The following is a 25,424-nucleotide window of genomic DNA, read 5'->3' on the forward strand; positions in this document are numbered from 1 at the left end:
TGGGCTATTTTTTCTAACCACCACTACACCACCACCAATAATTTATCATCATCATCATCATCATCATCATCATCATCATCATCATCATCATCATCATCATCATCATCATCCTCATCATCATCATCATCAATACATATACAGAGTGTTGCCGAGTATTTCATAACTTGAAGTTTTTTTAACTAACAAAAAAAGCTTTTTATGTTTTCACACAAAGTAATTCAAATAATTCCTACTATCCATATCGTAGTGTAAAGACTGTCGATATCGACGAGATATTGCAACTGACACTCCGCACTTCACTTGTAAGCTACTTCATGATATTTATCAATGAATAAGTTTGGCTAGGTCATAATTTTAGGATTCAAAGAACATAATTTAAGATCTATTAACAAAAGAAATAATTTCACTCTGAAAATATTCATTTTAGAATACATGTTTAGACATTTTTAATGAATTAAAGAATATAACCCTAGAGTTATGGAAAATACTCCCAAACATCCTGTATAAATAAATTTAAAGTATCTGTCTATGATTGTAAAACAACTGTGTTTTCTCAAGTGCTTCTAGTTATTTACACTTTTTTTTAATTTTTGTCTGTGTGTCTGTTTATCCGTGCTAACGGACGGCTTTGGAACGGCTGAACCGATGTTAATGGGACTTTCAATGGAAGATAGAGGCTGTTATTGAGCAACATAAGGGCTACTTTTTATGCCGGAAAATTCATCATTACCCATGTGTAAAACTGAAATTTACGTGACGAAGTTGAAGGCGTTTGCAATTATATCATAATAAATATCATGGTTTTTTAATCTATCTATACATATAATAAAACTGTAACAGGTCCAGTGCTGAACATTGAAGATATTTTGAAAATTAAGTCAAAAATATATTTTTTGTCCGTCTGTTCTCCTTTTTGTTGACTGGGCATCACGCTGAAACTACTAAATAAATTCAGATGAAACTTTGCACGACTTTAGACCTTAATCCGCAGAAGGCGGTAAAGAACTTTTGTTGCGAAAATTTTTTTTATTTATTTATTAATTAATTTTTCGAGTTTTACTTGTAAACATTGATATGTGTACCTACAAGAAAAATATTAATAATATTGTAATTCAAGATTTTTCAAAATTCTACCTCTAAAGGGTTAAAAAGGGGTTGAAGCTTTTTAAATACAAATCCTCATGTTTTGAGTTATAAATGTATATAAAATTACTATTAATAACTATTTATTATACTCCCTTCTTTTTATATTTCCGCATATCTAACCAGAGGCGTCTTTATCTATAGTGCAAGGCCCGGGCGCCGCGATCTCAGGGGGCGCCCGAGCGCCACTATTTTGTTTTCAATTAAACTTTTTTTAAAAGTTAATTTCACCCATAAAGTTAATTTTATCCTTGTAATTACAGTGGGTGTTACATAACTTACATCTATCATCTCAAAGTAAAACTATTTTTCACAGTTCCAAAAATTTACTACCTGCGAGACCTAGTGTACCCACCTAGTTGTTTCCAGACAAATATTTAAAATTTACTTTTGAAAATAGGCAACTAAAAAGGAATTAGTTTGCTACACAGACTGTTGTGGTAACTTGAAGTGCTCTTTGTACGTACATATTCCATTTTAACAGTGTTCAGCACGCTTAGTTACTAGAGGGCGCTAGGGTGATGATTGCCCCGGGCGCTACGAGAGCTAGAGACACCTCTGTATGAAACATGCTAATATATTTTAGATTGATGAGATGGGAAATAGGGGTTAAAGTTTACATCTATTTTCACGCGAATGAAGTCGCGAGCATCCGCTGGTGACAATATAGTAGACTTAGAGTTTGCGATATTCGCAACTGTAGAGGAAGCAGAGGTGGTATCCAAGTATAAAACGTTTTTGTTTATTTCTAGCTATCACAGACTCTCATTTTACAAAAACAAAAGTGCAAAGAGCATTTTCAAGAAACACTCTGACACTCTTCTACAATGTAACTTGAAACACGGACGATTTATATTATTTCTTTCATAAAGGACATGGCCGATTTTTGTATGAGTTACTAATTTCAATTTACACAAATGATATTTGGTATTTTATAATGCTAAAAATTGGTATATTAAATTACTATAAATATTAAACTCGCAGAAGTTGTCATTACAACAGACTAGACTTAAACATGTCATGTTTATTTCGCGCGAAACGTCCGCTCCTATGTACTATGTTGCATTGCAAAATGGTGAACCGCGCTGGCTCGCTGACCGCTGATCGTCGTAGGCTCGTCTTCCAAATAATGACGAGCTCTAGGTATTGCAAGATTTATAAGTAAGAATATATTTATATTTATTTATAGTATAAATAAATAATTATTCTGATAGTAAAGCACTTATGACGCTTCACAATATCATACAGATGTTGAGAATTATTACGGTAACCTGACATGGATTAAGTAATAGTAGGCCACATTTTTATCGAATTATTCAGAATCGTACACCGAGAAAAATATCCACCGCTGAAAATGTGACCTACTAAAACCACTAAAATGTATATACAAAATAGGCCTGAAGTTCTGATCAGGTGGTAGATAGGTGTATTAGTAGTGGCTAATTATTGAGACGACGAGACGTACCTATCCCCAAGCGATTTAGCGGTGTAGTACGTGACATACCTGTAGATCTCTATGTGGCAAAAAAAAGGTAGGTACATCTTCGTTTATTATTATCTATAAAGCCTACCTACAAATAATTGTTACATGTTTAGAAGTACAGTGCTAAAATACCTATGAGCTTGTTTAAATCAGATTATTTTAAGGTTTATTAAGGTTTTATAGTGCTTCATTAATAACATGAATTGGTTGCTCTCTATATAACCAGACGTATAAACATATAAAAAAATTGATGTGTATGTAGTTATTTACACGAACCTAAGTCCTTTAGACATGGTATGGATTTTATTTTGATTACTAGCTGACGCCGCGCGGTTTCACCCGCCTGGTTGCCGTTCCCGTAAGAATACGGGGATTATATATATGCCATAACCTTCCTCGATAAATGGGCTATCTAACACTGAAAGAATTTTTCAAATCGGACCAGTAGTTCTTAAAATTAGCGCGAGTATTCTTTGGACAGAAGCATTGGATGTGGACGAATTCATATTGCAATCTTTTTATTTTTAAATAAAAACTGAGAAGTTCAGAGAGGTTAAGAATTATGTGTTAATTCATCTTTCTATTTTTATTATATAAATACACTTGCTAAGTACGTGTAAACGCAATGTCATTTTTCGGCCATGTCCTTTAGAATTTTGAAAATTCTTTATTAGTTTTCTAGTACCTAGTATATAAATCCATTTGCATAAATATAACTTATAAAGAATTTTTAAAAATGTTTCAATACCTATTTCACACGACAAAAAATATCATATTACCTTCTCCGTACTATAAATCATGCCTTAATTTAAATTAATTCTGTAGTTTCGGCGTGACGCGCGGCTGACAAAAACAGACAGATGAACAACAAAGTGATCCTATAAAGCTTCCGTTTTTCTTTTGAAGGATTTAAAAAAAGTTAAAATAAATCTATAGCCTATAAAGCTAACAAAATAACATAATATATTCGATTGTATATCTTCTAGTTAAGTAATCTATTCGAAGAAGCATCTTACCTCTTTTATCAAGCGGTAAAGGTCAGACTAGGTAATTATTACAGATAAAACATCGGCGTCATTGTAGCGGTTTTCCCTCCCTATTTACTTTAAACAATATGGAATAACCAATTTGGGAACCTGTTTAAAAAATATCTAAATGTGCCGGCAAAGTGTAGAAGTTAAATTATTCGATGGGTGCAAATAAGTTTTTTACACGGATTTTAGTACTACCCAACGGGGGCTTAACAAAACCAATAATCATAATATATAATCTAATTTATAGCATAATCTAGTAGAACCACTTCTTCACTTGACTTGGTTCTGCGGTTTCAGAGATTAGTGGGAACAAAAATATAGACGGAGAAAAATTTAAAAAAAGGATTTTTATAGTTTGAAATTCTAAGGTCTAATAATGTCTAATGAATTACTATGTACGTTTATATTCATTTAGTCTTTATCAACCCATATACGGCTCACTGCTGAGCTCGAGTCTCCTCTCAGAATGAGAGGGGTTAGGCCAATAGTCCACCACGCTGGCCCAATGCGGATTGGCAGACTTCACACACGCAGAGAATTAAGATAATTCTCTGGTATGCAGATTTCCTCACGATGTTTTCCTTCACCGTTTGAGACACGTAATATTTAATTTCTTAAAATGCACACAACTGAAAAGTTGGAGGTGCATGCCCCGTTCCGGATTCGAACCCACACCCTCCGAAATCGGAGGCAGAGGTCATATCACGGCTCTTTCATTTAGTGAAAAGCTGTTACTTTAAAATTACAAACAAACACTTCTATTTTTATATGTGTAGACGCAGCTTTAGAATTTAATTCGGGAACTGTAATGTTATTCAATTTATCTCAGTTATATTACGTCAGTGATAATAAATAAAAGCGCATGTCTGCCACTTATCCGATGAGAAACTCGTTGTTCGATGAACGAAACACACGATTCGATATAATTGTAATAAGTAGTTTTCTGTTCTAAGAATTGAAAATAGTTTTAAAATAGAAAATAGCTTTAATTAAAGTGAAAATAGATTTAGTAAATTGAAAATCTGGCTGTGCTGTTATACTGTTGCTGTCATGTAAGTATAAATAAATAAAATAAATATTATGAAAGGATCATACATTTTTGGGTCATTTTTTTTCGTTGGCCAGCACTTTCAATAAGGTCCCAATATAAATGATCTCCTTTAGACCATTGTTGATCTTAGATGATAGATTAAAGTTATTAATGCGATTGGTTTTAAATACTTAGATAATGTCAAACTAGGTGTCGTATGTCTAGTTAACTCATTTGTTTACTTTATGTAAGTGTTGCTTATATTATAAATATAAAACTTCACAAATGAATCAATTTAAATTAGTTATACATAGACATATCATAGAGCCGTAATAGCCAGTGTATATGACCTCTGCCTTTGATTCCGGCGGGTGTAGGTTCGAATCCGGCCCGGGGCATGCACCTCCAGCTTTTCAGTTATGTGAATTTTAAGAAATTAAATATCACGTGTCTCAAACGGTGAAGGACAAATATTGTGAGGAAATCTGCATACCAGAGAATATGGTAAATAAATTTGGCTCACCTACGACCTCTTGTATGTCTGAAACAGCTTCGCATTTCCACTAGACTTTCAACTGTATGTTATCAGAGGATTTTGAGTTACTTCGGTCATATAGCCCGTCGCCTTCCCGATAACCTGGATAAAGTAATATATATCTATACTCTATACTAATATTATAAAGAGGTAAAGTTTGTAAGTTTGTAAGTTTGTCACATTTTTTAAATGGGGTAATCTTCGGAACTACTGGTCCGATTTTAAAAATTCTTTCACCAGTAGAATGCTACATTATCGGGGAGTGCTATAGGCTATATTTTATATTGGTATCATATATATTAGCCGAGTTATCACAGTTTTTGTCATACAGGTCAGACTGAAAATCCTCTTAAACAGACTTATTCGCATGCGCTGCCTTAACTATGGTGTAAAATTGAAATTAATGTATGGAGACTTTATGTATCTTTAAAAGTTCTACAAAAAAGTCCGCGACACCATATATCTATCTTCTATATATTAGCAGATATAGTACCTTTTGTGTTTTAAAAATTATTAATTTTATATACTTAGGTTTACGTCATTATTTATACAACTAAACTTTAATCCTTATTAAAATAAATTATTTAATAATCACAAGGATATTATGGAGATAAGATTTGCCCTTTACAGTATGTTAATTACTTAAATAGTTTCAGAGATAATACAAAATTTCTAAAAGACGCAGAAATTCCGCTATATGACGCCCAGCGCTTTCATTTATGTAGTTCCCGTTCCCGTTTGAATATGGGGATCAAACATAGCCTATGACACTCGCAAATAACGTAGCTTTCTATTGGTAAAACAATTTTCCAAATCGGTCCAGTAGATCCAGAGATTACCTCCTACAACCACACAAACTTTACCTCTTTATATTATTAGCATAGAAGTCTCTATTTCTCTTGGTCATACCACCACTCTCGAAGGACTGGACCGATTTTGCTAAGGGTAGGAATAAGATAGAGAAGTTATAAGGTAGGGTAGGGTACGGGTAGGGTAGCGTAGGGGTAGTGTAGGGGTAGGGTAGGTTTAGGGTAGTGGTAGGGTAGGGGTAGAGGTAGGGTAGTGGTAGGGTAGAGGTACGGGTAGGATAGGGAAGTGGTAGGGTAGGGGTAGGATAGGCGTGAGATAGGGGTAGGAAAGAAATAGGGTACGGGTCGGGTAGGGGTAGGACGGGGGTAGTGGTAGGATGGGGGTAGGGTGTAGGTAAGGTAGGGGTAGGGTAGGAGTAGGTTTGGGGTAGGGTAGGGGTAGGGTGGGGGTAGGGGTAGGGTAGGGGTAGGGTAGATGTAGGGGTTGGGTAGGGTTGGGGTAGTGGTAGGGTAGGGGTAGGGGTAGTAGTAAAGTTGACATCGAAATTTAAGCGGACGAAGTCGCGGGCGTCCGCTAGTGTTATATATAATGGTGGGCAACGCATCTGAGGTACAGAGCAGACTGGGAAAATGGCAGGAGAAATTGGAAAGTGTTGGTCTACGAATCAGTCAAACGAAAACTGAATACTTATTCTTGGACTTTGGCGGTACATCTCAATCTTCCAAAATTGCCTTAAATGATGTAACCCTACCAGCTTGCTCCGATTTTCGGTACCTCGGGTCGCTTTTTCAAAACGATGGCAATGTGGACCGAGATGTAAAAAGTAGAATGAATGCGGGATGGATGAAATGGCGACAGGTCTCAGGTGTACTATGTGACCCGCGAATGCCTCTTAGACTTAAGGGTAAAATATACAAAACGGTTGTAAGACCTGTCGTGCTGTATGGATCAGAATGTTGGGCGGTGAAAGAGATGGATAGTAAACGAATGCATGTGAACGAAATGCGTATGTTGAGATGGATGTGTAGTGTGACAAGAATAGATAAAATAAGGAATGAGTATATAAGAGGAAGTCTGAAGGTGGCGCCAGTGACAGAAAAATTGAGGAGTAGAAGGTTAGCTTGGTATGGACATGTAATGCGTAGAGAGGAAAGTCATATTACTAGAAAAATGTTGAATGTGCAAGTGGAAGGTCATAAGAGGAGAGGAAGGCCAAAGAAGAGATGGTTGGATTGTGTGAAAGAGGACATGTGTGTAAAAGGAGTGGATGATGAGTTGACGAGTAATAGAAACGAATGGAAAAGATTGACATATTTTTCCGACCCCACTTAAGTGGGATAAGGGTAAGGAGATGATGATGATGATGATATAATGGTGGGCAAGGTGGAAGGGAAAAAACCACGCGGCCGATCACCTACCCGCTGATCTGACCAGGTTAAGTTACTCACTGGATTCCCTGTAACAACAGCCATTAGAAAATCTGAGGACCGGATAGTGTGGGAAGGGGAATTGTTAACAACGCATCGAAGGTACTGCAGTGCGGACACGACCTTCAGCTATAAAGAATGCGACTAAGAAGAGAAGAGTATGTCTTAACTGCTACTCAACACTATGAACGGGGGAATCCCGCAATAACCGATTTACAATGACACGAACTACGAAGAGTAATTTATTACTTACGCGTTTTATTTTATTTCTTTGTCATTCCGGTTGAAACATTAGTAACGTAACGTTAGGTAATTAGTTTGATTTGTGTAAAAACTGAGCGAAAAAAAAAATATACTAGTGGAGCTATGACAAGAAAAAATAAACAGAAAAGAGAGGAGACTGTAAAAAAATGCGAAAAAAAATTAATTTTTCTTGTAAGTGATTTAGATTGCATTGGCAGGTATATATTATATGAGTATCTACCGTTAGTGAAGGGTGAATTATGTTAGCAATAGCAAACTAAAACCTTCAATACCTGCGTATTGTATTGTACAAAACGAAGGCCTCCAGATGAAAGTTCGTGGTTCTGGTGGTAAATCAATCGGCTTCTAAAAATATGACAATTTATTGTATACTTAGCTACTTGTAAAATTTATTTTCAGAGGTCAACAATGGAACGCCTTGGTCTGGTGGCAGTGCTGTGCGTCAGCGTGCTAGCGGCGAGCGCGCACTCGGCGCTGCTTCCGACTCTACATGAGCTGGTGGTCGCTGGTGACCATCCGATAGTGCGAAGGGTTAGAATCACCGACATTGTAACAACAAATTTGGACATGGTCAAACACCTAAAGTTACGCTGTGCACAATAACTTGACGCATAGATGTTAAGCCTAGCCTAATCGTTTTAAGATCAGTCTTTATTTTATTTTATAGAGTGTTCAAACCAGTACGGAAAGACCGTTGGAACCTATCAAAGTAACAGAGATGCGCGTGCGCTCCGAAGTGGCGCTGCGCTACGCGCGCACGTCAGTGATCACGCACGTCGCGAACCCCGACTCGCGGCCGCAGGAGGCCACCTTCCGCATGCTGCTGCCCGACACCGCCTTCATCAGTGGATTCACTATGTATGTATATAATAACAGAGATGCGCGTGCGCTCCGAAGTGGCGCTGCGCTACGCGCGCACGTCAGTGATCACGCACGTCGCGAACCCCGACTCGCGGCCGCAGGAGGCCACCTTCCGCATGCTGCTGCCCGACACCGCCTTCATCAGTGGATTCACTATGTGTGTATATAATAACAGAGATGCGCGTGCGCTCCGAAGTGGCGCTGCGCTACGCGCGCACGTCAGTGATCACGCACGTCGCGAACCCCGACTCGCGGCCGCAGGAGGCCACCTTCCGCATGCTGCTGCCCGACACCGCCTTCATCAGTGGATTCACTATGTATGTATATAATAACAGAGATGCGCGTGCGCTCCGAAGTGGCGCTGCGCTACGCGCGCACGTCAGTGATCACGCACGTCGCGAACCCCGACTCGCGGCCGCAGGAGGCCACCTTCCGCATGCTGCTGCCCGACACCGCCTTCATCAGTGGATTCACTATGTATGTATATAATAACAGAGATGCGCGTGCGCTCCGAAGTGGCGCTGCGCTACGCGCGCACGTCAGTGATCACGCACGTCGCGAACCCCGACTCGCGGCCGCAGGAGGCCACCTTCCGCATGCTGCTGCCCGACACCGCCTTCATCAGTGGATTCACTATGTATGTATATAATAACAGAGATGCGCGTGCGCTCCGAAGTGGCGCTGCGCTACGCGCGCACGTCAGTGATCTTGACTTTTTCACGATTTCTGCAAAAATTGTTCGTTAACTTTTTCGTAACAATACAAAGGATGTTTAGAACTTATCTGTGTTTCTTTTTCAGGATTTTGAGCGGAAATTCGTATAAAGCTCATGTAAAAGAGAAAAATGAAGCAAAACAACTTTACTCGGAAGCAGTATCGCGAGGCGTTAGCGCGGCCCACGTTGCGACTAAGTAAGTAAATGTTTAGATCTAAAAATGTGATTTAGATTCATCTAAATCCAAGCCGCCAAACAAGCTGTAATATAAAATCTAAAGGCCTTGGGTAAGGAACAAGTAACAGTAAAAAAACATTATACTTAGAAGACACTTAGAGACGAACGTTCAAGGAGCTAAACATTGGTGTCAAGGCGGCTAAATTCGGAATAAATAACTAACGCTGAATGGCCAAGCACGAATTATTGAAAATTTATTAACCTGATCTTTATTAGGATCTAGATACAGTACAGAGTTCAATTTATAGAATTTGGTTACCAGTAGTTCTCGGATCTATTTCATGTCTAATTGCCTCAACTGTTGACAGAAGGGCTGGCCCTTTTTTTGGCATTAAATCAGCCTGGAGGGAATGCAGCCAGTTATTTTGTCGCCAATCCACCAGGGCGTGATTTTTATAGCTATTAGGATAAGTCAGTTAGGAAAGAATTGAATGAGCTATTGCTTATTGCAGTGTTTTTCAATCTGTGGGTCGCGACCCCTCGGGGGGTAATTCTGTCTTGATTAAAATAAATTGTATTAGCTACCTATTTGTATTAGCAAAAATATCTTAATTTGTACAGAGCTCGCGACTCCAACCACTTCACTGTATCAGTCAACGTGGAAGGCAACACTACCGCCATCTTCGAGTTGCGTTACGAAGACATGTTAGTGAGCCGCAACGGACTGTACAGTCACGTCATCAACCTGCACCCCGGCGCGCTAGTGCCGGTCATGGAGGTCGTCGTGCATATCAAGGAATCACAACAAATCACTAAACTTAATGTCCCTGAACTGAGGACCGGTAACGAAATTGATGAGACGCTAAAGGATACACGTAAGTTACCGTCATATGTATAGCTTCTATTTATCTTTCATTGCTTTTATTTATAACGTTTACCTGATTTTAATTACAGAGAACTCATTGGCTGTTATTCGAAATGGTACCAATAATCGAGAAGTGACTGTTACGTTTACTCCTGATCTGATAGAACAGCGAAGGCTTGCCAAAATATACATGGTATGAAATATTTTGAGATAATTATGCTATTCGTATCTCTTCTTTCGTCAGACATCGTTGCCAGTTGTTGTTGCACTATTATCAGTCTGAATGATCTATTTTGTGGATGGATGTTCATGATAATGTCTCCATTAATTATGAAAGAATCGAAAAATTATACCCATCGATGTACATTATAAAAAATAAAAACATCTTTACACTTATCTCAATATTTTAGGAAAAAAGCAAAGAAAATGGAACTAGCACTGCGTTTGGACAGTTTGTGGTGGAGTACGACGTAGAACGGTCCAACAATGGTGAAATATTGGTAAATATTTTTCGCCTTGAAAACATTTTTCAAATGTATTTAACGTTGACGTAAAAATTTATGTAAAATGTCTATACGTATCTTAGTATATTACAATGCCAATATTATAAACACGAAAGTAAGTCTGTCTGTTCATTGTTAAACCATTGAACCGATTGACATTAATTTTGGTGTACAGACAAGGTGGATCTGAACATGGGCCAGAACATAGGGAACATAATTCCACTGTTCCAGGATTTGTGAAAATCTACTGACTAATTCCACGGCTCCAGGATTTGTGAAAAACAGAATTTTACGCAAACGCAATTCTCTGTCTCTCTCTCTCTTTCTCTCTCTCTCTCTCATTCTGAGAGGAGACTTGTGCTCCTCAGTGAGCCGAATTTGGGTTGTTAATGATGATGCTATTTCAGGTAAACGACGGTTACTTCGTACATTTTTTGGCGCCGACTTCTTTGCCTCCTTTGAGTAAACATGTTGTATTCGTGCTTGATACATCGGGTTCCATGGAGGGCCGCAAACTGGAGCAGATGCGTAAAGCCATGGACACCATACTCTCTGATCTCAATCCGTATGATTACTTCAGCATCGTCGAGTTTAGTCATTTTATTCAGGTAAGGTCACTTTACCGATACGAAGGGCGTAGTTTTGAATCAGAAACGGAGCATGCACCTCCAACTTTTCAGCTATGTGCATAATTAAATATCACGTGTCACAAACTGTGAAGGAAAACATCGGGAGGAAACTGCTGCATACCTGAGAATTTTCTTAATTCTCTACGTGTGTTGAAATGACGATTCCGCACTAGAAATCGAAATTCCTGGTCGACCATTACGGACTGGACTGACAACAGTAAGCAACTCGCAGGGATTCCCTGGATGTATGGCGGCGGCTCAGGATTGCGGTATTTGGAGTCCCTACAAAAGGGATATGTCCTGCAGTGGACGTGAATCGGCTAATATGATGATGATGATACTTACTTTTGCATGTGCACTCAATGATATTTGTGCTCATCCCGACATTTTGCACATTACAGACAGCATTAGATTATAAAATTTTAAACTATACTATAAGAGGAAAGATTTGATTGTTTGTTTATTTGCATTGAATATGATCCGAAACTACTTGAAAGAATTTAAGGATTCTTCGTTGTCGGAAAGCTACACTGTCCTGGGTGCTGTAGGCTGTATTTTATCCCCGTATTCCTACGGGAACAAAATCTATACGGGTGAAACCGCGTGAGTGCCAGTAAGTAATAAAATCAAATTGTTACCAGGTTCACGATTTGAAGGAAGCTGACGAACCAGCCCCTCGGAAAAAAGAGTACTGGGAATACAATTCTATAGAAGCCGATGCTCCCTACACTTTGGTGCCACCATCTCTCGCATCCGCAGAAAATATTGCGAAAGCCAAAATTGTAGCGTCTAGGCTTGATTATACTGGAGGTAATTGTCATAATCGCTTTGAGAAAGAATACAATAAGGAACTTAAGCTAACTTATCCTAATAACTATACAAATCATGCCCACGTGTAATGGTGGCAAGAATATTGGCCGCATTTCCGCGCTGGACAGTCAGGCTGATCCTTTGCGCAAAAATGAGCCAGTTCTTCTGTTACCAGTCATGACAACTAGCCGCGGTGAAATGATTTGGTAAAATCTTACGGCACTGCGACTCCGTGGCCCAAGGGTCTCCACGGCAAAAGGTAGAAATATGTAACTCTCTGTCAGAGAGGCATACTTGAGCCACTTACCGGTTTCAGCTTAATAATAATCGTTTAAGTCACAGACTACGACGATGCTTGATTGGGTCTGCTAGTCTTTAAGCAGTAAACGGCTAAAGTTTCTGTTTGTCGCCGATAGCTTATTTTTTGCTTGAGTAAGTGTACTAGCCAATAAGGAAGAAATAAGTGCAGTTAAGTCCAAGTGAAGCTTGACTGGGTCTGCTAGTTTCTTATATAGATCAATGGATTCTAGAAAGTAAAATTAAGAAAATCTTAAAGACCAAATTTTTTACTAATCTTAATTAGTAATTTTGCTTAAGAATCACAACTTGATGATAGTGGCTGGATTAAGCAGGTCCAACTCGAGTCAGCTAGTTAATAGAAAGTCCCAGGACTAATATAAATGTTATTTTCTATCAGGTACCAATATTTACGGCGCGTTAGAAGCAGCTATAAAGATTACAAAAAAAGGTGTTGATCAGAGAAATAAAACAGTTGCAAACAATACAGATGCTACTAATCTAACAGAGAATAATATGACGAAAGGAGTAGAGCCTATTATCATCTTTTTGACGGACGGAGTTGCGGTCGATGGTGAAACTAATACAGATCGAATTATATCTAAAATTACTGAAAAAAATTCTGGAGATAAGAGAGCGGCTTTATACTCAATCGCTTTTGGTGAGTGATATTCTTTTGTTTAACTTTTATAACTTGTTGATATTTAAACTATTGAATCCATACTAATTTTATAAATGCGAACGTAAGTCTGTCTGTTTTACGGCTAAGCCGATCAAGATAATTTTGGTATTCTAATAATTGGAACCTTGGCTACTTTTGGTTCCTAAAATAAAAAGAGAAAGGGGTGAAATAATTATGTGCCTGAATTTTCTATAGGTGAAGATGCTGACCGCCCCTTCCTTCGCATGGTATCTCTCCGTAACGAGGGTTTCATGCGACACGTCTACGAGTCATCAGACGCCGCGTTGCAGCTGCATGACTTCTACCGTCAGGTGTCCTCACCGCTGCTCTCGCATGTGCAGTTCCAATACCCTGCAAAACAGGTACAAATAAAGGAAATCCCTCTAAAACCATTTTCATGTAAAGTAAAGCCAGAACCTCCAACTTTTCAGTTGTGTGCATTTTAAGATATTAAATATTACGTGTCTCAACCGGTGAAGGAAAACATCGTGAGGAAACCTGCATACCAGAGAATTTTCTTGATTCTCTGCGTGTGTGTAGTTTGCCAATCCGCATTGGGCCAGTGGTGGACTATTGGCCTTACCCCTCTCACTCTAGGAGGAGACTCGAGCTCAACAGTGAGCCGAATATGGGTTGATAATGATGATGATGAAAGCCAGAAAGCATATGTGGATGTCACAGGCTTTCTTTTAATATTGTTTCTAGATAAAAGAAGGCTCCGTGAGTCGTACTCAGTTCCGCACAATTTACGGAGGGTCGGAGGTGGCGGTCGTGGGCCAGATCGCTGCAGATGCAACGGAGATTACGCCACGTGTCTTCGGCTTCTACGGCAGCGAGGACGGTCAGACCTTGGTATGTAAGAGTATAACTTTTAAATGCCTTATTATGCCAACAGGCTCATTAAATAGAGATTATATGGAAATAACGCACCAGAAATCACAATGTTAGACTACTTCTAGATCACTTGAGCTCACAGACTCTATGATCAGGGAATTTTGTAAGCCTTGCCATATACTTAAGCCACTACTGAAAACATTTATTTTATTTAGCGTATCAATGCTTGGGAGATCCAGTTTCGCTCGGCTTTTTCATTGTAAAATCGAATTACTTTACAGAAGATTGTAACATTTCGGTTTTGTGCAAAAGACGGTATATTTTTAGTGTCTAAAATGGCTGGTTTATGCATAATGTCTTTGACGACTTGTCTGGCACATTTGGTAGAGCTGTGAATCTCAATAGAGAGGCCCTGGGTCAGTTTAGGATTTTATATTCTAAATTGACTGAGGTCTGGGAGGCTATTCTGTAACGATATTTTTATCACTTCGACAGTGTGAGCTTCGAACTCTGTCTATACTATCATGTTAGACAGAGAGAAATAGAGGTGAACTTGAAACTCGCACTTGCGAGTTATCACCATCATCATCATCATGTCAGCTGATGTACGTCCCCTGCAGGACATAGGCCTTTTGTAGGGACTTCCAAACATCGCGATACTGAGCCATCTGCATCCAGCGAATACCTGCGACTCGCTTGATGTCGTCAGTTCACCTGGTGCGGTGGTGGTGGCGAGTTATACAAAACATCAATACAGAATAGGCCTCATCAACCGAGGCTAGTTACCGCCTTACCGGCAAATACGGTACGATCCGCGTAGAAACCGTCATACCTCTTTCAAGTATGCCCACTTCAATCTTAGACTGCATCATCACTTAAATGAGGTGAGATACTCGATAGGAATAAAAGGCTAATTTGTCATAGAAGTTCGTAGCTATACGGATATAAAATGCTTTCCATTATAGAAACGCTACGAAGTAACACCAAGAGTAGCCGTGAGGAGAACTAGAGACGAGCACTTGCCGCTAGAGCGCCTGTGGGCCTACCTCACCATCAAGCAATTGCTGGACAAACGCGACGCAGGCGATCACAGCACGGACGAGAACAGCCCTGAGAAGAAAGCCCTGGACATAGCTCTTAAGGTACTTGACATATGGTAAATTGGAATTTATAAAAACCTGAAGGTCGTAGAAGTTAGTTGTTATTAAAGTAGCAGTAACGTGATCGGGGGAGGTAATTGCGTAATTTGATCAGATCAGCTATTTTATTACATTATATTTGTCGAACTGACCGTTTTCCTAGGGATTTGACATTTATTTGACGTTTATTTCATTAAATGGAGCTGTCTCAACGGAATAGGCGGGTGTTAACTGCCAAACTGTTTTCCGAGATCCGAAAGTAGAAAGACATTCTTTCTCTAGTTAGAAATGTTACTTGACTTTCAGAAAACCTAGAAATACACACTTTTACTGCCTTCTAGGTTTCTTGGAAGCCTTGGAATTAAGGTCATCTGAATATTCTTTTTTTTTAGGCTCAAAATAATATTTTATTATTTACTTGCTGACGCACCGCGATTTTACTCGCATAGTTCCCGTTCCTGATAGAATACGGGGATAAAATATAGCCAATGAGACTCACAAATAACGTGGCATCCTAGTGGTAAAAGTATTTTCAAAGTCGGTTTAATAGATCCAGAGATTACCCTCTACAATACCACAAATTTTACCTGTTTATAGTTTTTGTTTCTAAGATATTAGTATTTAGAGAAAAAGGAAAGACGGATAATGTTAAAAATAAGTCCATTATTTAAATATTTATTTATTGTCTGTCTGCCCAGTACGCGTTCGTGACTCCCCTGACATCACTTGTAGTGGTGAAGCCGGATGAATCGCATGCTGTTGATGTGGAATCCGTAGATGTTACGACAAGTAAGTCATCATCATCATATTAAAACAAGGCCAGGCCTCTTTCTCTCTCCATATCTCCTTTCCTTTCCAGGAAAGGATATGATATGGAGCTTATATCCACCACGCTGCTCCAATGGCGAGCAATGCTGAAGTGGCAATGGGCAGGCCACACAGTTCGAAGAGTCGATGGACTTTGGGGTTCCAAGGTGCTGGAATGGTGGCCCCGCACAGGATGAGCGTGGTGTTGGTCGACCCTCCACTAGGTGGATCGAAGACATCAAACGGATTACAAGAAACCGCTGGCAGCTCAAGACGTTATGCTTGGAGGTCCATTCAAGAGGCCTGTGTCCAGCAGTGGTCGTCCATCGACTGATGATGATGATAATTATTCTTTAACGATTACGTCAGATGATAATAATCATGACCGGGATCGATGGAACATCAACTACGGCATGAAATTGTTTTATTGAAAAAAAAAATATAGAAATAGCTCAAGAAAGCTAATTTCTGTATTTTTAAGATCCTCGAATAATAAATAACACGATGTAGTTTGTAATTTATTGTTTAAACTTTCCATATTTCCATAAGTGCCTCCCATGTACCTACCTCTGCGTTTGGGTCACAAGAATATATATTTATGTGTACAAAGTTTCTAATTGACAGTATAGTTATACATAAACGCGAGTGATCCTAAAAGGGTTCCGTTTTGATATGTACGTACATTTGGAAACCAAAAAATAAAGATTTTTTTTTGGTTAATAATGTTTTTTTAATTCAGCCACTACCACTACAACGACCCCTGCACCACCTGCACCGCTGGTATACCATTCGGAGGCAAACTTCATAGACTATGAGAACAGCGCCCAACCTATGTCATTTCATAGTTATGATGATTCAATGATTAATCATAGAGCAGGATTAAGAGGTCAAGGTAAGTCTGAAGATTTATGTAAACTTGTGAATGGAAACTTTTTAGGGATTTTAACTTAAAATTCATTTTGTAGGCGGTTTTAGTTTTTTCCGCGTAGGTTGTTTTAGTCTAAATAAATCATCAAATCATTATCATGAGCCCGAATATGGGTTGAAGTGATGATGATGAAAAATTAGCATGCAAAGGCCTTATTGCTATAAGTAATCTCTAACAGGAAACCCCTGGTAAAAAACAATGTATAATGCTTTCATTTGCTTCAGATCACGATCTACACTCAGTTTACGGTAACCACATCATCGGAGGTAAGTGTTTCTATACATTTATGTAGCTAAATTGTAGTAACTTAACCGTTTCAACTTGTTTGATTAAGAAAAAAAGAAAGAAAGAAAATATTTTTATTTGGTCATCAAAAATTTAAACTAAGCTTTTATATAAGAAAAAAAAAGAAAAAGAAAAATGCACTAACCAAATAAAGAACTCCCACTCAGCGGGTTTCACATTATGGATGCTGATTTAGGGTTCGAGTTTCGGATAATGCCAGCAAAAACGAAATTACCTAAAGGTAACTTTGTCGGTCTCCGTTACATGCACTGTGGAATTACAAGACCCGGCTGGGCTGATTGAGGTTTTCTTAATTGGTCCAGGTCTGGCTGGTGGGCGGCTTCGGCCGAGGCTAGTTACCACCCCACCGGCAAAGATATATCGCTGAGGTACGATGTCATGTAGAAAACGAAATGGGTGTGGATTTTCATCCTACGCTTGAGACGTTAGTCCGCTTCCATCTTAAATTGCATCATTATTTATCATCAGGTAAGATTGCAGTCAAGGGCTAACTTGTAAAGAATAAAAAAACAAGGTTTATAAAAATAAACGTAATTGAAAGTAGTGTTGGGAATCCAAAAGTGATGGTACATCATTGTTCCTCGCAGAGCACGTTAAGTAATCGGACCCAATGATATTTTAGACTAGAGATGCGGCACTAGCGCATTAAAGCTGAGGCGGACAAATGTGGAAAATTGACTTAATTTCATTTAGTCGCTTGTTAAACAACGGACGTTATTTAAACAAATAATACCTAAATACAGTGGCGGATTAAAGGTCCAGAGCGCCCTAGGCAATCACTTTATCAGTGCCCCTGTACCGGCCATAAATGACCATCAAAATACTATAAATGTTAACTAGTTGTTCTTGCAATTACGATGACATTGTATCATCAAACCCTAGACTTTAGTAGATCAGGACTCTTGTACTTACGCTAATGCGCGAATGAAATATGACGTTATTACTGTGTAGAAATTAAGAGGGAAGACAGAACTAACATCGAAATTCATGATTCCTCTCTGCTCTGGGAAATAGGCCTTAAATTGTTTTGACAGATGATGGTATGTTGTCAAACCAACATAATCATTACAGATTTAGATTATAGATCAGCATTTAGTTCTTAATCGTCGATATGTCATTTTCTTTATTTATTCAAAATTTCTGGGCTCGCGCGCCCCTTGTAACTATGCACGCCCCTAGGCACGTGCCTAGTTTGCCTTACGGATAATCCGCCTCTGCCTAAATATCGTCTACAATGTCGAGTTGTATGTTCAGTTTTTTCTCGTAGACGAGCACCAGAAGCATAGTGCAACGGAGGCACCGGCGTGTTTAACTGAGGTCCCGGAACCTACCAAAATGCGCTGAGGGTGGCCACCGAGGGGGTTTTAGTGGTAAATTCCACATAACCCGTCTTGTCCCCCAGCAAGTCGGGTATCTCAGAAAGAGATTTCCCCCGCGAAAAAAAAAAAAAAAAAAAGGCACGTGCCTAGTTTGCCTTACGGATAATCCGCCTCTGCCTAAATATCGTCTACAATGTCGAGTTGTATGTTCAGGAAGTGTAAAAACTATATATATTGGAATTAAAGACAAAATTGTGCATGTTCGCTCTCAGTGTAGTCGCTAAACTCGGATCACTTTTTGCGGTGATTTTGTATGGACGTAACCTATTTATAGTATAAAGTTATCATTGATCGGACCTTCATTGAAATAAAAAGTTTTTGATTTTGAAATGTAAAATTTCAGTAAAACATATATACTCGTTTGGATGATTAAAACCTTAATTTCTTGTGATTTCTCTAGGTGGCTCTAGAACCCTTGGAGGTGATAGTGTCTATAGCGGTAAGTGGACACTTTTTATGGTATTTAATTTTTGTTTCTTTTTTTTAATTTTGTATATTTGCAACCACGCTTGAAGGTAAGATATGATGCAGTCTATGGTGGAACGCGCTTGCTTAGAAGATGCCTATTCACTCTTGACTTGAGAATTTTTTAGACGTATTGCAGGTGGGGAAAACGGAAGCTGATAGACCATTCCACATCTTTGCAGTGCGTATAAGGAAAGATGAACTAAACCGCTTACTACGCGTCCGAGGAATATAGATGACGTAGCGGTGCAGATCTCTGCGATGCCTAGCAGTCTTGTGGTAGAACAGTGAAGGTGGCACAAGATCGAACAATTCCTGAGCGCACTTTTTTAATCCTTTACAAGCGGACGCGGATATCGTCCTCGTGAATTCAGTTTTTCACTAATCCCTCGGGAACCATGGATTTTTCCGGGATGAAAAGTAGCCTATGTGTTAATCCAGAGCAAAATCTATTTCCATTCCAAATTTCAGCCAAATCGGTTTAGTAGTTACGGCGTTAAAGAGTAATAAACATCCATACAAATTTTCGCGTTTATAATATTAGTAGGATGTATTTTTGTGTGCTATAAAGTATTTTGTAGTTGACTGATATTCGCTTGGATCGCTTATCACTTCAATGTTGATTCGCTTCGCTTGTGCGTTGTGGAGTCCAGAACCGCTGGAGAAATTATGATGATGATGATAAAGATGATGATAGTGATGATGAAGATGATGCTGGTGATGATGGCGGTCTCTCAGCGAATCTTTAAAATAATTTGTAATGTGTTTTTTATGTTTTCAGGTATGACATCTAACCTTCTGAGTGGTGGTAAGTTACTTTAGACCACAGTTTTCGATAAAAACATACATAAACAAGTCACAGAAAACATATTATGTACAAGTAAGGCTAAGTCTAAATTAGGGGTTCCCAAAGTGTTTTGACCCAAATAGAACTCTTACCTTAGATTTTTGAATATTTCGTCAAAGCAATTTGAATCAACAACGAAGTGAGGGTATTTCGTTGTTAATTTAATTTGCTTTGGTGAAATATTAAAAAATGCAAAGAGTGTTATTTTTTTTTCAGATTACACCAGACTTGCCTCCTACAATAGTAATCGGATCAGTGGCGGTAAGTTTTTTATATTTAATTTGAAAAAATGGACAGTAACGGTTAGACCTTCCTCATTATATAAATCCTGAAAGTTTGTCGGTTTATGCTCCTACTTTTTTTTTTTGGTCGCGTATATCGGTGGCGATGCAATATTATGGTTCCATCACAGAATAAAGAATGATCCATAATGAGTCTTTACAAGCAGCGTGGTGAAGCCGGTGAAACCCATAAAATACAAACTTTTTTCATAATTTGTATTTCAATATTTAATTTTTTTTTTCTAACAACAATTACGTCAATCAAATCAAAATTCGTTAGTTTTTGTGAACAATTTTTAAAATATTGAAAAACACAAGACGCCATTTTTCTTGACTAATATTGAAAATTACTTATGCAACGCTTTCTGTCGTACTGACTCGATAATGTATGTAAAAAATACTTTCTTACATACGGGCATAGAATGATCTAGCAAAACTATGTTTGTGCCGTATAACCGCATGTGGCGACTTAAAGTACCTATTTAGTTAGAATTTTATATAGATAGTGTGATACTTGTTTTATTCTTTTTAGTTCATTGCGCTTAAACAGTCGGGTTTTTTGTTTTTATAATAATTTTTTTTTTATTTAACATCCTTCTTTTGACTTCTATAAAAAACTGCCCTGAACTAAACGCAAATTTTATATCTAAACTAGCGGACCCGCCCATGCATCGCTTTGACTTATTAATTTATTTATTTGCACTTCTTCTCTATCCCTATCTTACACTACCCTACTCCTACCCCTACCCTACCCTACCCCTACCCTACCTCTACTCTACCCCTACCCTACCCTACCCTACCCCTACCCTACCCCTACCCTACCCTACCCCTACCCTACCCCTACCCTACCCCTACCCTACCCCTACCCTACCCCTACCCTACCCCTACCCTACCCCTACCCTACCCCTACCCTACCCCTACCCTACCCCTACCCTACCCCTACCCTACCCCTACCCTACCCCTACCCTACCACTACCCTACCACTACCCTACCCTTTGAAAAATAGATGTTGGCCAATTCTCAGACCTACTGAATATGCACAAAAAAATTCATCAAAATCGGTCTAGCCGTTTCGGAGGAGTATGGCAACGAAAACTGTGACACGAGAATTTTATATATTAGATATACTTACTTTATCTTTTATATTAAAAATATATTATTTTTTCCTTTTACTTAATTATTGCCCATTTATTTCTTAAGGTTACGATCATCGCAGTAGTGTTTTAACTAGCGGTAAGTGTACACAATCATATCAATAAATACATTAATATAAAATTAAAATGTCTATCTGTGATTTCAAAATAACTATGTTTTCTCAATTGCTCATAGTTATTTTATATGTTAATAAAGAACATACGTACAATCTGTTTATCCAGACTTATCTTTGGAAAGGCTGAAACGATTTTACTGCGACTTTTATTTAAAGAAATGGGAGGCTATTGATCAAGTATTGGCGATGTTTTCTTTTTTTATTGTAATCAATGAAAGCCTAAAATAAAGTAAATTGAAGTAGAGTAACAAAATACAGTACAGTAAAGTATTAGCCTTTGATAATATTTTTAGTAAGAGAGAACTTAGCAATATCATATAGTTATACCTATAAACTATGGAGTATTTTTTCCGTTCAGTCTTTCCCTTTTTGTTGAGGATAATATTTTTTTTTTATTCTAATTATCATTATTTTGGAACTTTCAGGCTCGCGATACAGTTCGAGTCGGAGATGGCCTGCATATTATCATTCGCGTAAGAATACAAAAAGTAAATAAATAAATTAGTGTAATTTTAATTTTAATTACTATTTTTCTATTATTATGTTTGTTTTACACTGGGTTTTTATCTTTAAATAAAATATTATTATTATTATTATTAATACCTTTACTGACATTTTTTAAAGGAGGTGGGCGAAAGTGGGAGTCACACTCAAATATTTGTATAAATTAAAATTATTATTTTATAAGAACCTTTAAAAAAAATATTTAGATTTTACAAAACAGGAATCAAAAGAAAAAAAGTGTATTTTATTAAAAAATATTCTACTTGTTGCTTATGACCGAAACGCCTTGTCATTTTTATGAAAAAATCACGCAGTTCGAAAAAAAGAGGCATTTGTCTTTTTTTAAGAAATGTGGGTTGGTTTTTAGTTAGGCAACAACTTATTACACAATAACATTACATGAAAAAAAACATACATACAGCCGAACGTAGAACCTCCTCCTTTTTGGAAGTCAGTTAAAAAATAACACAAAAAACATTCATAGGATACAAAAAACATTTCAAAATTTTTAGATCTCTCAGTCATGATTCAAAAACAGTACGACATTTGTGTTCTTTTTGTATTATTATTAAGTAATAGGTAAGTTTTATTTTGTAAACCAGTTTAAAGTAGTTAAAAAAAAGAGAAAAGCCTTTTTTTTAATCGGTCCAATTCAATTTGATAGATAACCTACTATCACCCCCTAAAGGGATCCCTATACATTACCAGTGACCCTGTAAATGCCCACCAGCAAAATTTTTAAAATATCTTCAATGTACATTGAATGTAGAATTAGACCAGTAACAGTTTTATTAAAAATTTTAAAATATCTTCAATGTACATTTAATGTAGAATTAGACCAGTAACAGTTTTATTAAAAATTTTAAAATATCTTCAATGTACATTTAATGTAGAATTAGACCAGTAACAGTTTTATTAAAAATTTTAAAATATCTTCAATGTACATTTAATGAGAAATACTACATTCAATGTACATTTAATGTAGAATTAGACCAGTAACAGTTTTATTAAATTTTTTAAAATATCTTCAATGTACATTTAATGAGAAATACTACATTCAATGTACATTGAAGATATTTTAATGTAATCTACAATGTACATTTAATGTAGAATTAGACCAGTTACAGTTTTATTATAAGTCTCACTTTATTATAAAATCTTAACTGTATTATATATATATATATATATATTTTTTAAATATTGTTTTTATATACTCGTATCTCCGATTTGTTTTAGCTTTAACAAGGAAGTATCACCTGGAAGGCTTTAGGTGGACGTCGCTTCTACTCAACGCCAGTGCTGAAGCTCTTACTGTGCTCGGAGCAAACGGTGAACAAGTCTTCCTGAAGCTCACCACGGATGTCAACGTTAGTATATGTACCTACTTATACAGGAATGAAACGCCATTTCAATATATACCTACAATACATATGCCATGATATAGAAGTGCTCGAATATTAAACTGGAGCTAAGCTAACTAAGTTAACTATAGAGGCCGCACAAGGAATGACGTCACATGCGCGTGACGTCACTTGCTACATATCTTTTAAATAAACAATGCCGAACTAATTGACTAACTAACCTTAATTCAATTTAATTTTATTAACATATATTAAATATTATTTAAGTTTTACTCATTATCAAGGTACTTAAAAATAAAATAGAATCGTACCCAAATTAATCATTTATTACTTTACTTGAACAATATTACTTTTAATTTTAATGACTCTACCGCCAGTTCGGAAAGTGCAGTCTCTTGTTGAGAAGAACGGCAAGAAACTCAACAATTGCTCTGTTAAAATATTGGTTAATTACAAATACAATATAAATAATAATTATTTTCATAAATCATAAAAAAAATATAATGTGATTCAAGAATTTTTTAAATTCTACCCCTGAAGTGGTGAAATAGGGCTTGAAAGTTTACATTGATCTCCACGCGGACGAAGTCGCGGGCGCCCGCCAGTTCGGCTATAAAATGTGAGTTTTTTGAACAGCCTCCAGTAGCAGCTGACGGAGACGTTGAGTGCTCCAATAGCTTGTTCGCACCGTGGGCTACGGACCACGCGAGCAGTGTGTGCGTCTACGTCACGCGGTGCTACGCCGCGCGTCGCATTACTACGGACGACTATCAGCACAGCTACTGCGTTGTCAATGACGGGTATGTGATACTATGACGTAATATTTGACGGCCTCAGTGGCGCTGTGGTGTGCGCGGTGGATTTACAAAACGGAGGTTCTTTGATTCCCAGCTGTGACGATTGAGGTTTTCTTAATTGGTCTAGGTCTCGGCCGTAGCTAGTTACCACGCTACCGGTAAAGACGTACCGCCAAGCGATTCAGCGGTACGATGTCGTGTAGAAACCGAAAGGGGTGTGAAGTTTCATCCTTCAGTTAGGCCAATAGCCCACCACGCTGGCCCAATGCGGATTGGTAGACTTCACACACACAGAGAATTAAGAAAATTTTTTGGTAGGTATGCAGGTTTCCTCACGATGTTTTCCTTCACCATTTGAGACACGTGATATTGAAAAAAAATGTACACAACTGGAAGGTTGGAGGTGCATGCCCCGGACCGGATTTGAACCCGAATCGGAGGCAGAGTGTCATTTCCACTGGGCTATCACGGCTATATGATATGGTATATGTAGATAATTAATTTCATATTAATTTAGATAATTAATTAAAAATTAATTCATCAGTAAAAATTAAATTAAAAGGACAACTATAACAACTAAGTAGCGATAAAGAGAATCAATCGTACTCGGAGCATAAAAATTGCATACAAATTCTGTTGTTAATTAATCCGATAAAGTTGTCATTGTCAGAGTAATACCTCAGAGTCTGTTAAAACTAGAAAGCTGAAATCTGGCATGGTATTAACTACGCTTTTAAAGTCGTAAAAAGAAAATTCTAAAAAAAAAAATAGATTTCCTTTCCCACATGCAAAGTGAGGATGATTTGTTTTCTCGTCTATGCTAATTTAATCTACGGAACCCTACACTGCGCGTGGCCCGACACGCACTTGGCTGGTTTTTATTTTTCAATTAGCATAGTTAATTTATATGAAGACATGACTAAATTCAGAGAAATAATACAATACAAACCGGCCTATTCATTAATTGCTTCATCAATAAAAATATTAATCTTTAATTTTTCAGATTTGCTGGTGTTTGCTGCCCTCCAGATCAAGTTTTGAATTAGTTTGTTTTTATAAAAATATAATTTGTAATAAAATCTTATTTATTGATTTGGCAATATTGTTTTCATTCTACCTCTTCAACCCGCTTGATGTCGTCAGTCCACCTAGTGAGGGGTCGACAAACACTGCGCTTTCCGGTGTGGGTCGGCATTCCAGCACCTTCGGACTCCAAGTCCATCGGCTTTTCGCACTATGTG

The 25,424-nt window shown here is 37.8% G+C and overlaps 1 protein-coding gene across 2 annotated transcripts; it reads left to right on the forward strand.

The window, feature by feature from the left end:
- Positions 1-4,547: 4,547 nt before the first annotated feature.
- LOC112058427 (inter-alpha-trypsin inhibitor heavy chain H4) lies at positions 4,548-25,283 on the forward strand. 2 transcript variants are annotated; one of them, XM_052891640.1, is made up of 24 exons: positions 4,548-4,712; positions 8,126-8,257; positions 8,394-8,584; positions 9,388-9,498; positions 10,101-10,354; positions 10,434-10,537; positions 10,755-10,844; positions 11,255-11,455; positions 12,118-12,286; positions 12,984-13,244; positions 13,461-13,627; positions 13,971-14,117; positions 15,065-15,241; positions 15,937-16,027; positions 16,785-16,937; positions 17,198-17,239; positions 19,059-19,097; positions 19,905-19,931; positions 20,187-20,231; positions 21,452-21,484; positions 21,947-21,994; positions 23,262-23,392; positions 24,023-24,186; positions 25,187-25,283. In XM_052891640.1, exons 2-24 carry the CDS (start codon positions 8,135-8,137, stop codon positions 25,227-25,229), a joined length of 2,811 nt encoding a protein of 936 aa, XP_052747600.1. In that variant the 5' UTR covers positions 4,548-4,712; positions 8,126-8,134; the 3' UTR covers positions 25,230-25,283. The 2 variants fall into 2 exon arrangements, with proteins under 2 accessions (XP_052747600.1, XP_023955029.2); XM_024099261.2 differs by lacking the exons at positions 4,548-4,712; positions 8,126-8,257; positions 8,394-8,584 and adding an exon at positions 9,083-9,224 and having other exon boundaries at positions 21,947-22,009.
- The last annotated feature ends 141 nt before the right edge of the window (positions 25,284-25,424 follow it).

Source organism: Bicyclus anynana, chromosome 4 (assembly GCF_947172395.1).
Source record: "Bicyclus anynana chromosome 4, ilBicAnyn1.1, whole genome shotgun sequence".
Taxonomy (NCBI): Eukaryota; Metazoa; Arthropoda; class Insecta; order Lepidoptera; family Nymphalidae; genus Bicyclus; species Bicyclus anynana.